The following is a 14090-nucleotide window of genomic DNA, read 5'->3' as shown; positions in this document are numbered from 1 at the left end:
CTAAATAATATAACTTAAAATGATAACTAATTCAAATATTAATATTAATTTAGTATTGAGTATTAAGTAATACTAAAATAAAACTCAAAATCAATATCTAATACCCTCAAACTGTTAGATATTCATTACTATTGGATCTCATGACAGAATGAAATCAACTGTACATTTTATACATTCTTAATTTTAGCTCATAGCATTATTTAATTGCACATTTTGGCTGTAGTTGCTTTCCTAACCAGCGTGTTTCTACCCTGTTGGCTCTAGATTACGGTTGAAAGCAGAAACGGGGGAGTATACGATGGGTGTCAGCTCGAGACCCTCCCATATCCCGTAATGAATTCCATTAGATAGGCATAATTTCTCCCAGCATGTGTTTTTGTCCCAGGACATTCCTCATGTAGTGTACAGACAGACCGCTGATTAGAACTCAACCCTGGAGGTGGGGGACATTTGCTTTGGACAAAAACATCTCCGTCCAGCCCTCTCAATACACACACATCCCTAAAGAGGAGAGACGAACAGCTTTTTGTGTGTTTGTGAAGGGGGATTTTTAATATAGTGAGCTAGTCATGCCGTACAGGCTGGCCCAAAGTCAATATCAACATACAGATAGACTAGAGTCTGCCGGCCCCCAGGGGCCATGCCGGCAACCTGAGGAGAAGCTGTGTGTGACTGGTGATAAATGCAATTCATTTTTAATGAGGGCATTGAATGTCCAAGAAATTGTCCCGTATCATAACGTAAACCTTTTAGTTCACATACAAGATATAGTTCAAAAGTTAAAAAAAAATACATATTAAGGTCTTTTTAAATTTTTGTAATATATCTAAAGGTGATAGCAGTGGGTTTTACATTGACAATGCAATTGTATTTGTCAGCATTATATCAGTTTCCCTGCTTTTGATCAGCAACATAAACATATCAGTTGACTTCTAATGCTCAACGAATAGAAATAAACTTGCAAAATTTCATTTGTTGTTTCATAATCTTAAACAATTAAATAAAATAAAAAATCAATAATATGTTGATTTTGCCACGAAAATAGTAATTGATGCTGATATGGAAATAAAAATTAATCAAAATAACAATTATGTGTAGTATTTTTTTTTTCATTGTATATTTTCTCCTGCAGGTTCACATCCTGTATTTCATTCTACTCCATACTGAACGAGTTGAATGACTACGCAGGTCAGCGAGAGGTCGTTGCCGAGGAGATGGGGCACAAAGTGTATGGGGAGCTGATGAGGTACTCACAGGACCTGAAGGCAGAGAGAAAACATGTGAGTGCCGAATACATACAACTGAGATACTGCATGTCCTGGTGAAGTTCAAGACAAGTAGATGTATTTTAAAACGTGTTTGTGTCTTTTCTGAACAACAGCATCTCCAGGAGGGACGGAAGACCCAACAGTATCTAGACCAGTGCTGGAAACACATGGACAATGTAAGCAATGTACTGGTACTTTGGTACCAAAGAATCAGTAGTGCTCAGTACAGACTCTGGACTTAAGCGCGGTCTGTATGATAGGCTTGTGTGTATGCGCATACATCCTTGCGTAAGAGCCCTGAAGGTAATGCAGCTGTGCGTGATATTGTTCCAAAGCAGTTCTTTGTCAAAATCAATAATGTCAGTAATTCACACACACACAATATAAAATAGATTTTCTTATATATAAATATTAAGGTCTTTTAACGTTTTCTAATATATCTAAAGGTTGATAGCAGTGGGTTCTAAATAAATAATTTAAATATTTATTAATTATTAGTTCATTTTATATATATAAATATATATATATACATACATGCATACATACATACATACATACATGCATACATACATACATACATACATACATACATACATACATACATACATGCATACATACATACATACATGCATACATACATACATACATACATACATACATACATACATACATGCATTTTGTTCACATTATATTTTAATGTTTCATTTAATGTTTATTTGACTTATTGATACTACTACAAATACATCAAAAACTTAACATAATCTGCATCTGTATTTTTTTTCTTAGTTTCATTAATGACTGTTTAATTTGAATAAATAATTCTAATTGGATATTGGCATTGGAGATTGGTAACAAGAAACGTGAAATTTCACTTGTATTGTATCAATCACAGAAGGTTTGGTAATATATTATTCATTGATATTTTGAATAAGCTTTGATTTTCTTATTTTCAGTTTTCTTTTTGTTCAGCTTAATTTTATGTTATGTTCTTTTATGTTTAAATAGATTTTTAAGAAGTATATTTGTTTCTATTTAGCTTTGAATTTATTTTTGTTTTAGTCATTTTAGTACATAAACTGGACTTCTACAGCATTTATTAACCTTTGTTCATGCTAATTTCAACATTTACTAATACATTATTCAAATCTAAAGTTGTTTGTTAAAGGGTTAGTTCACCCAAAAATGAAAATTCTGCCATTAATTACTTAACCTCATGTCGTTCGACACCCGTAAGACCTCCGTTCATCTTCAGAACACAAATGAAGATATTTTAGTTGAAATCTGATGGCTCTGAAAGGCGTCCATTGGCACAATGCACGGTACACTCTCAAGACCCTTAAAAGGTACTAAAGTCGTCGTTACAAAGTAGAGATGCTCCGATCAGCATTTTTGGGGCCGATTACCGATCACCAAGATCATGATCTGCCGATTGCCGATCACTGCCGATCACAGAATGGCAGGGGAATGGCAATCTTTTATCTATAATCTTGCAGAGTTTGCACCATTTGTAGAAATGAAACAAACTCTAAATTAACTGAGTCAAGATCTTGAAGAACCACCAAGTGTTTATTTTAGAAAATAAGATAATTTAAGGCTACTGTAGGCCATCTTTCCCAAATAAATGTATATAATAAATGTATATAATTATCTCACCTAAATATTTGATCATGCAGTGCATTTTTGTTTTAAAAAAAAAAATTCAGGTAGGTCTAACAGTATTGAGGTAAGAAATACTAAAGGCATTTAATAAGAAATCAAATGTAAATTAATATTGGTCTTCCCTGAATAAATTAAATTAAATTAGATTAATCCTTACACTTAAGGTTGCAAAAGTTAGTCATTCAAGAGCAGTGAGTGTCATAAAGGTTCATCAAACAACACAGAACTCAGAGACAGCAGCAGTTTATTCGACAGCTGTCACTTTAAGAGCGAACACGGATACGGTTACAGTTGCACAAAATGTTTACTCGCGAGTCACGACGGGGTTTACGTGCATACTCGTCAAGACGGTCATTTAGTACATACATTTGTGTGTATCTGACCATTTCAGCGCGATTTGTACTCGCAAGCTTTTTGTGAGATGGCCTGTGTGTGTGTGTGTGTGTGTCTCTCCAGACTGTGCGCGCGAGTGCGGTTTGAACACTGGCAAGACTTAAAAATAAATGCAAATGATAAACTTTAGTGACGATGCGACACTGTCTCGATTGTGCAAAGTGGCAAATCCTGTGTCAACTGTGCAGCTCGATTTTAGTGCACATGCGATGCGCTGATGTGAAGCCATTTGAGCATTTTGAAAGGGAGAGAGAGAGCGCGCGCACGCGGTGATTCATGCGCGCTGTTTGTGAACTTACGTCCCACAGAACGTTTTCAAATGACTGCGTAAGTTATTTAATATAGAAATATGAATTGTACCTCACCTTCAGCATTATAATTATTTTACCCGCGCTGGAAAGAGAATGAGACTGTGACGCTGCGTATCATGCCCTAGCTCTCACGGCAGGCGCGGGATTTATGTGTCGTCAGCATGCGATCGGTTCATGAGATCGGCCTTTTTGGAGACCGCCGATCAATCATCCCAAAGCGATTATCGACCGATCGAGATCGGTTGCCGATCGATCGGAGCACCCCTATTACAAAGTCCATCTCACTACAGTGGTTCTACAATAACTTTATGGAGTGACGAGAATAGTTTTTGTGCGCAAAAAAAACCCTAAATAACGACCTATATAGTGATGACGATTTCAAAACACGGCATCATGAAGCTTCGAAGCGTTATGAATCAGTTATGATCGCGTGTCAAAACCGCCAAACTGCTGAAATTTGGTGATCCAAACTCCTGAATCGACTCACTGATTCAAACACTTCGAAGCTTCATGATGGCGTGTTTTGAAATCGTAATCACTATATAAGTCGTTATTTAGGGTTTTTTTGCGCACAAAAACTATTCTCGTCACTCCATAAAGTTATTGTAGAACCACTGTAGTGAGTTGGACTTTGTAACGACGTCTTTAGTACCTTTTAAGGGTCTTGAGAGTGTACCGTGCATTGTGCCAATGGAGGCCTTTTTAGAGCCATCAGATTTCAACTAAAATATCTTCATTTGTGTTATGAAGATGAACAGAGGTCTTACGGGTGTCGAACGACATGAGGGTAAGTAATTAATGACAGAATTTTCATTTTTGGGTGAACTAACCCTTTAACATTAGTTAATGCACTGTGAACTAACATGAACAAACAATGAACAGCTGGATTTGTATTAACTAATGTTAACGAAGATTATTAAATACTGTAACCAAATGTATTGCTCATGGTTAGTTCATGTTTGTTTATACACTAACTAATGTTAAGTACTTTGTGAAGTAAAGTGTTACCAGCGTATTTTATTCCAGTTAGTTATTATAGCCATTTCTAATTTTCTTTATAGTGCAGTTTTTCATCTAATACTGATTGAATTCAATATAAATTAAATTAAAAGCTATTCTTAACACACTGCGCTACTTTTCCATTGTTTTTACATGTAAACATGCACTTGATGGACATCTTTAACTGTGCGCTTTTTCCAATCTACTGATTGAATTCAATCTACTGGTATCAACCACAGAAGGTTTGGAATATAATCAGCCCCATATAAGATTGATTGTCTTTGCACTGCTAGTTGCACAGTTGTGCGAATGACCGATTCACAACCTCTCCTCCAGCTGTGACCTGGGATCCAGATATTTACAGATCCAGATGACCGTGTGTGTGTTTATGTGCAAGTACAAAACAGAAGAAGTGGCAAAGACGGTTGGCAGTGCACAAATGGAAACCTTCCTGCGCTGCATTCATGTTATCAAGCTCTTTCTTTCCATTCTCCCCCTCGCTCCAATTCATACCCTGCACTGCATTCCTGCATCCTGTACGTTTCCTGCCTGTCAGTTTGTCTCATAGACTGTGTGGCTGGAGTATTTGTGCAGCTTTATGGTTGCTGCTGCTTACGGCCAGCAACAGCTGAATTTGGCGTTGAGAGTGGCCATGTCGTAATAACATAGGTATTCCTCTTTCTTGCAGTGTCACGAAATGAAACACAGATGCTCTGGAAGCTGCTACACAAATTGCATTATCGCTCTCGCTTTCAGTACTGTTTTGGATGTTTGTTTGTAAGATTATGTGTATTTATGTTGCTACTAGATCAGATCCTGACAGATTTTATCTAGGAAGGATTGCTAATGCTCGCATAACGTTGCAGGAAATGCTTCATGCCTGTTTTGACAGCCCAAAAACTTGTGTGTCTCCTTTTCTGTGTGATTTCACAGAGTAAAAAGAAGTTTGAACGGGAATGCAAAGAGGCAGAAAAATCACAAATGATCTACGAGAGGCTAGACAATGACATCAACGCCACAAAGTCAGAGGTGGAAAAGGTAGTTTCTGTGATCCTGATATACTTGATATGTTGTTGACTGAACGTTGTCTGAACCATTTGAAAAACAGTACTTGAAATGCAGTTTCTGGCCTAAGACTGGAAGTTGTCCCGAAGCCTGAGCTGTATTCCTGAAGTATTAGTAATACAGATGACCATTCATTCTGTCTTAGGCAAAGTCCCAGCTGTATCTGAGACAACACATGGCGGAGGAGAGCAAGAACGAGTATGCAGCTCAGTTGCAGAACTTTAATGCTGAACAGTGGAAACATTTCAATGTGGCCATCCCTCAAATATTCAAGGTGATGATGTCCCTGATCTTTAGGTTCTGATAGTTTAATTAAAATGTTTTAGTGAGTCCTTGAAGTCTAAAGCTAAAAGATTATACTCACTGAACAATAAGTAGTTAGTGGTGTTAGTGCTTTTTAGTATTATTTATATACTATTATAGTATTCATTAATATTTTGAATTAGCTCTGATTTTATGTGCTTTTTTAAATGTAATGTAATGTGCTTTTGCCATTTTTATTAGTTTTAATAGAATTTTTCTGTTTAGCTTGAATTTATTTTAGTGTTAGTAATTTTAGTACTTATTTTATTCCAGTTCTAATTAGCAATTTAAGTTTTTCATCTAATATTTATAGGGATGCACCGAAATGAAAATTCTTGGCCGAAACCGAAAACCGAAAAAGAGGAAACCAAGGCCGAAAGCCGAAAACCGAAACACCGAAATAAATTATGCCAAATATTAGTACCATTGCATTTATCGCTATGAATGTGTACTAACTTTACTAAAATCAAGGCATTGCAATTGCATACATTAATATTAAAGTTTCAAAGAATAAATCAATTACAAGTTATGCCAATATTTATTTAGCACATTGCAACAATGCAAAGTATAAAATAAAATTCAAACTAAAATGTTTAACTTGACCCCACTCATTTGTACATTAAATAATAATGTACAGGCCTACAGAAAGGTTTTTAAATTAAATGTTCTCTCATAAAAACAAAGTGCATTTAGGTCTAGTGCATTTAAAATTGTTCTCTGTAGGACTACAAGAAAGTGCATTCAGAACAAGTGCAACTGCTTAAAGATACATTTATTTTCTCTGTAGGCCTTCAACATAATAGTGTATCAAAGCAAAGACTGCCATAGCCCATATGTTAACTGTAGAATAGGGGTGTAGCAGTACACAAAACTGACGGTTCGGTACAGCAGTTTTACAAAATTGCTTTTTATTTATTTTTATTGGTTAACTGAAGAAAAAAAAAGTCTGTCCTTAAATGAATTAAATTATAACTAAAAGTTTATTGAATATATTGCTCTAAACTATATAGGGAGCCCTTACTTGCACATTAATATTAAAGGTTAAAAACAGAGCCCAAACTATTAGCCTAAATTCAGTTGCTATGTATTTTTAGGTCTAATAATCAACACTCAAATAACATCGTACACAAACATGTACACTTCACATAAGGCAGTTTTTGCAATAACTTCTAAATCTAATTATAAAATAGTTTTTTATCCAATTCGTTGTTGAAATATAATCATTTATACACAGTGTCTGTCATTTTATTTAAACATACATGAAATAATCAAGATATCATTAACAGGTTAAGTAGAATATAATGAATATAACGGCTAATATAGGTCATATATTTAGTGAAAGAGTTGATTTCTCTAGTGAACTAACAGCTGTGGACACTGAGGTGCCTGAGGTAAATGTGATGCTACATGACTGTTTAGTTTACAGCAGTTATATTGAGGTCTTTCCGCCGTTGAAACACTGATTGAGCGATTACACCACATATATACACATGACAGTAAGTTGTAATGTATCCTCAACACACCTTAGATGTTCATTCATGTTTATTCTTTAGGAAGAGATGATCGATCGCGCTCACAGATGATCGCGTTCACGCGCGCGCGCTGCCGCCAGATTGAAGTGTGTTCCGCGCTTAAAACATGCCCACTGTTAAAGATTGCGTTCGGTTTCACAGTGAAGTCTGGTTCTCTTCTCATCGAGAACATGAGCTCTCGCTGTCAGTGCTTGTGCATGAAGCAGACGTGGGTGTTTCTCAGATATACTGAAACACGTCCACACCGCAGACATGTTGCTTCAGACAAGCACGTGCAGGTCGCGGTTTCTGTTTGCGTCATCACAACATTTCGGCCATGTTGTTTCGGTGATAAAAGTCTTTCGGCCGAAAACCGAAAATGGACTTTTGGGGCATTTTCGGCCGAAAATTTTCGGTGGCCGAATATTCGGTGCATCCCTAAATATTTATATTATTTTATTTCAGCTTTATTTCAGTTAATGAAAACTACTCTTTACCCGTTTTCCATTCAACTGTGTGCTACTTTTCCATTTTTTTCTATGTAAACACACACTAGATGGACATATTTAACTGTGCACGTTTTTTCAATATACTGACCTGCGGCCCGTGTTTTTAACAGCAAAAACGTGTTCTGTGTGAACCCGGCCCTTAATGGTTTTCTTTTTATTTAACAATAACTGCGCTATAATAAGATCTAATAAATCAAAACGTCTCTATGTAGTTTTGTTTGTGTAGTTGAAACTCTGTGTCCATGTGCTTGTAGAATCTGCAGGACATGGATGAACGGCGAACGGTCAAGCTTGGGGAGACGTACCGGAGTTTTGCCGAGGTGGAACGAAGAGTCATTCCCATTGTCTCAAAATGCCTGGAGGGCATGGTGACCGCTGCTAAAAATGTGGATGAGCGTAGGGTAAGTGCTGAAACACTCTTGAGACTTTTAAGAGCTATACAAGAAGGAATTGAGTACTGGTAAAACATCTATAAATTATATTATTAAATATTAGCAGTATATACAAATTCAAAAGTTTGGGATCAGTAAGATGGGTTTAAAAAAAAAGAAATTAATACTTTTTAATGTTACAAAAAAGTATCATGTTTTCCACAGACATTAAGCAGCACAACTGTTTCCAACACTGTTAATAATAAGAAATGTTTCTTGAGCCAAGAATCACAGATTATTAGAATAATTTCTGAAGGATCATGTGACACTGAAGATGCTGAAAACTCAGCTTTGCTATCAAAAGAATAAATTACATTTTAAAATGGAAAAGTTATTTTGTATTATATTTCATAATATTACAGATCTTACTGTATTTCTGATCAAATAAATGCAAATAAACTTCTGAACAATATATGTGTTGCTTACAAAAAAATCTTGAAAAAGATGCGTTTTAGAACCAGAAGGTGTAGTTATGAAATCTAACGTGCTTTGATTACCACCCTTCATCCCTTGGTTGCCTCAAATAACTTATTACACTCCATGAACTCAAGACAATGTAAAGTACTTCTCCCTGATGTCATTTTGTACCTATGATCTTCATGATAGCTCCGGTCCACTGCACTGATAGAAAAAAAGGGAGTATTGGAGACAGCGAGTAGGTGGGAGGAAGTGTGGGAGTGGATGATTGGGAGCAAGGGAGGATGAGAGAAACATAAGTTGCTAATTTTCTTAGTGCTGTCGCCAGCACTGATGATTATGAAAAGGTTACGTGTGGCACCGCAACAGCTGATTTCATTTTTATCTTGCCTCATTTTAGTCTCCCTCGCTCTTTCTCTTTCTGTCCTGGACTTGTTCAAAAGTTCGGGGTCGGTAAAGTTTTTTTTAATGTTCTTATGCTCACTAAGGCTACTGTTATGATCAGTAAAAGCAGTCATATGTGACATATTATTACAATTTAAATGCTTTTATGTAACTTATTTGCTCTCTAGCAGTTAAACAAAACTGCATGCATTTTGCAGAAGGACATTGCTTTGGTTGTGCACAATGGATGATGATTTACAAAGATCTCTGTTAGAGAGCTACATACGGCAATATTTTTGTTCAATAAAATACCTTACTCACCTGCTGAGAAATAAGTCGCTTTTACAACATTTCAAATCCTTAAGTTCTTGCCATCTCTGAAAAGCCAAGCCAATGTAGTTTCTTGTTTTATCACAAGCTCTGTCACTTTTTGCCAGCTGACTCTCCTCTGTTCGGCGTGTGTTTTTTAAAAGGTTCAAGATTTAACGTGCTCCATGTCAACCTTTCCCACTCTTTGTGACAACTAACCTATGCCGCTCCCACACCATACACGTCAAAGTAGCTGGAGCAACTTTTTTTCTATTTACGGATGACGAGAAACGCACTGGCAAGTGAAGTATGTACACAATTTCCTGCGAAACCATAGTGAATGAGGGTAAGAAAAAATTAAATGTTTAAAATGTTTTTAAGATTAATTTTATTACTGTGCTGCAAAGCTGAATTGTCAGCATCATTACTCCAGTCTTCAGTGTCACATGATCTTTCAGAAATCATTCTAATATGCTGATTTGGTGCTCAGGAAACATTTATTATTATTATCAATGCTGCACTGCTTAATATTTTTGTGTGAAAACAGTGATACAATTATTTTCAGGATTTTTTGAAAGTTCAAAAGAACAGCATATATTTGAAATATAAATTGTTTGTAAGTGTAAAAGTTATCACTTTTGATCAATTTGAATACATCTTTGCTGAAAAGAAAAACTTACTGACCCCAAACTTTGAACGATAAATAGAACTTCCAGGAAATGCTTTAACTTGAAGTCAAACCGTTCTTAGCAAAAAGAAAGACCTCTGAGCTTCATATAAAGAAGCTAAAAGTAACTTTTAGTGTAGCCTAAGCATTCTTAAATACTGATACTTAATCCAGACTCCCACTATATTCCCAGTAGGGCTGTGCAATTAATCGAATTTCGATTTCGATTTCGATTTTTCCTCCCAACGATCACCAAAATAGTACAATCGAGAAAAAACGATTATTTTGCCATGTTCAGTTTTGCTAGAACACTCTTATTTAGTCTTGCGTTCTGAATGAAACGCGCACGCGCTCATCCGCCCCTCCCGAAGCCACAAATCTCTCTCAGGTCGTGAGTCTCGTGTGCATATCATCCGCTGGAATTTAAAAACTCGGCGCGAGTAAAGATGGCAGAAGGAGGGCAGTTACAGCAGCGTTTGGTGAGCAAAAAAGGCAAAACCAACTCCGTTGTCTGGGAACAGTTTGGCTTCGAGGAATCAGACTACGAGCAGAAACATGCTACGTGCAAGATTTGCTACATGGTAGTGGCTGCAACGCAAAGGAACACCACGAATTTGTTTAACCACTTGAAAATTAAACACAGTGACCTATGACAATCTAATAAAGAAACAAAAACTGACGAGAGCAGGGATGCCGTGTAAATGTCCTTTTTTCCCCTAATATTTTTCAAATAATTCTCACTTTGTAAACTTTGTTCAATGCATGCGAGTGCTGCCATATTTTCGAATATGACCAGTCGTTTTGCCCGTCATCACCCGGGTTTAGTGCCAGAAGACGCGAATGAGAAGCCGCGCGCGCTGTGAGAAAATGTATCTCTGTGCGCTCATCCGAGAGCGCGCACACGTCTCTCAGCGCGCAAATATTGAGTTCTCTTTCAAGTCTTGCTCTTGAACGGACAAAGTCACACAAAACGTATGTCAACATGTCCAACTTGATGAGTATCCTAGCAGACATAGTCTGTATATGCCTTAAGTGAACTTTATACAGTCGAGACAGACGACGCATATCCGATCATTAAAGGGTAACTAAACCCCTGCTCAGAGCTTAACTCCACCCACTGGCAATTTTCAAAAAATGCTGGAAAAGTGGGCAGAGCCCGGCGGACACAGAGGGGACAAACCGAGGGCGGGGCTGAGCGGAGGGCGTGCACCTGAGACCCGCAGGGACGGGTTGATTGACAGCTGTCAGACTCGCGAGTCGCAAAGATGGAGAATGACTGGAGTGACTCCAGCTTTGCAACAGAGCGGTCATTTCTCCTACCTTCAACTGAAGTGGAGGAGGGTGGATTGTCTGTAGACATAAACCCGGAGCCTTATCAATGCAAGCCGCTGCTCAAACTGCGTTAACTCCCGATGCTAGTGAAGCAGCCGCGCAAGAGAACTGACCTAATCTATCTGCGTCCGCGCAACCACTTGCGTGTCAGGGTTTGAAAGCGCGTCTCATGTATGAAAATTATCTGTACACATGACGGGCGGCAATAAAATCGCAAGAAAAGCCTAACGTGTACTGACAATTTCATTATTTAACCGTATTTTCTTCAATACAATGTTAAAGCATGTGTCAAGTGAGTTTCATTCATAATGTTTCCACTTCATGTAATATGACAGTTCATACTGGAGTGAAGCCGTTCTCATCATGTGATTGGGGGAATCATTTCTGAGGGCGTGGTGAGCTCGTGCCAGGGGCGCGGATAGTGAGCCGTTGGAGGTACCATCCTACGTCACGATGTACCACAACGTCCAATAGGAAAATTCAACTGCAGTAGCCACCGTTCAACCTTAGGAGGGCAGCACTTTGGCGGTTTTACACCATATTTTATAGAATTAAAACACTTTATACTCAAATGTCAAAACATTTACTCGAATCAATGAACAGCATTAATAAAGCCCCAGTATTACAGATCATTAACTAAAAAAAGTTGGTTTAGGGTTTAGTTACCCTTTAAAGAGGCAGTAGCCTTTACTGCTGTCTGTCTGTTTAATGTCAAACAACAAAAGACAAGGACATCATTCACTGCACTTGATTGAATAGCTTTTGTAAGTTTAATTGGATTAATCTTTCATTTATGCACTCAAATATGCAATGTTATTTTACATTTGATACATTTCTGTACCTAAAAACTAATGTTAGACGTACCTGAAAAGCATATCTAGCCGAACCATATTGTTTATCTTATTTATTTGTGGTAGTGTTAATTTCGTCAGACGAGACGAGACTAAATATGTTCGTTAACGACCTTTTTTTCCATGACGAAGACGAGACGATGACGAGACTGCACCAATGTCCAAAAACACTGACTAAGACTAAATTAACATGCATTATTGTTGACGAAAAAGGACGAGACTAAAATGTTTTGCATAAAATAAAAACTAAGATAAAATCTCTCTTCATTTTCGTCTACAATTGTCTCTACTTTTACATCATGAGATGAATATTCAGCTGTTCAAAATATTCAGAAAGAGTTCCCGCTGTTGCTGGAGTGCAGGTCTCTCTCAGACTCCGCCTGTCATCTCGCGGCCGCGCGCGTGTGGTCACGGTTCCCGGAGCGCTCAACACCTCTAGCGCTGTGTCAGTATATTTGAATGGCTTAAGCCGCGTAAGTTACACAACAGGTTCACTTTACAGGTGTTTGCAGCAATTTTTGGTAAACAGTACAGCATGGTGTGCGTCAGCCACATTTACAGTATCATTTTATTATGGAGAGTGGTAGAGATCAACATTGTTAACATAAATATTAATGTTTTTCTTGTATTTAGCCCTCAGGTATTCCTTACTAATTAGTCACACTTGTACTCATTGATGGTCAAATGTGACCATACACCTTAACTATTTCACAAATAAATAGCCTATATTTTAATTCAATAATATTTATTGAATATTTTGAGGAGATCTTTTGGTACTAAATACTATTTGTGCAATACTTGTGGTCCATTAATGATCACTTAAAATATTTTTCTTCTAATATTTTTATTATTTATATTACAATTAGTGTATTAATTAAGGTTAAAATAGAGAATTCCACTGCAAAGAGGCAAATTAGAGTCATTTTGTGGCTGGAAAAATAAAAAAATTCACTTGTAATGCCATTACCCACTGGGTGCCTGTATGGCTCTTTAATACATACACAGATCATAACTGCTTACTTATTTGTGAAATTTTGAAATATTAATAATAGTGAATAGTAAAGAATGCAAGCAAATATAATATAACCCCAAAAAAGTGTAAAAAACATATTTTCCCTTATACTATGTACAGTAGGCTATATACATATGAATTCATACTGAATCAAGATCGAACTCGATATTTGTGCCCATCGTCTCATAAGCTAATGCTGATCTACGCTGTAAATCAACCAGTTAGCTATGGTGTTGTGGCACAAACATTATGCAGGTTATATGTACTTTATGTAACTTATTTTGCCACAAAATATATTGAGTTTTCCTTTGACTAAAGCTAGACTAAAATGACTAGACTTTTGGTCGACTAAAACTTGACTAAGATACCTTGAGTTGTCTTTTGACTAAAACTAGACTTAAATGACGAGACTTTTAGTCGACTAAAACTTGACTAACAAAAAAAGATATGTGAATGACTAAATATGACTAAAACTAACAAGGACATTTGGCACAAGACTAAGACTAAGACTAAATTAAAAATAGGTGACAAAATTAACACTAATTTGTGGTTATCATTTTTACGTGAATACTTTTATACTTTGATTTGAATATATGTTATATTATTTATTTTAATAGTTCAAAAAGTACAACAAATGTTACAATTTCAATTGAATTGTTGAAAGGTGTA

The 14090-nt window shown here is 36.7% G+C and overlaps 1 protein-coding gene across 4 annotated transcripts in view; it reads left to right on the top strand.

Moving 5' to 3' along the window:
- fnbp1l (formin binding protein 1-like) overlaps positions 1-14090 on the top strand; it is an 80465-nt gene that overhangs the window by 53974 nt on the left and 12401 nt on the right. For all 4 annotated transcript variants that reach the window (XM_079827581.1, XM_079827579.1, XM_079827580.1 and 1 more), the window contains exons 4-8: positions 1133-1280; positions 1382-1444; positions 5564-5668; positions 5841-5969; positions 8273-8419. In XM_079827581.1, coding sequence (XP_079683707.1) covers positions 1133-1280; positions 1382-1444; positions 5564-5668; positions 5841-5969; positions 8273-8419 — 592 coding nt within the window. The remainder of the gene's footprint in view (positions 1-1132; positions 1281-1381; positions 1445-5563; positions 5669-5840; positions 5970-8272; positions 8420-14090) is intronic.

This window comes from Gobio gobio (assembly GCF_949357685.1).
Source record: "Gobio gobio genome assembly, chromosome: 10".
Taxonomy (NCBI): domain Eukaryota; kingdom Metazoa; phylum Chordata; class Actinopteri; order Cypriniformes; family Gobionidae; genus Gobio; species Gobio gobio.
The sequence above is the reverse complement of the archived record's forward strand: the minus strand, read 5'-3'. Positions and strand labels throughout refer to the sequence as shown.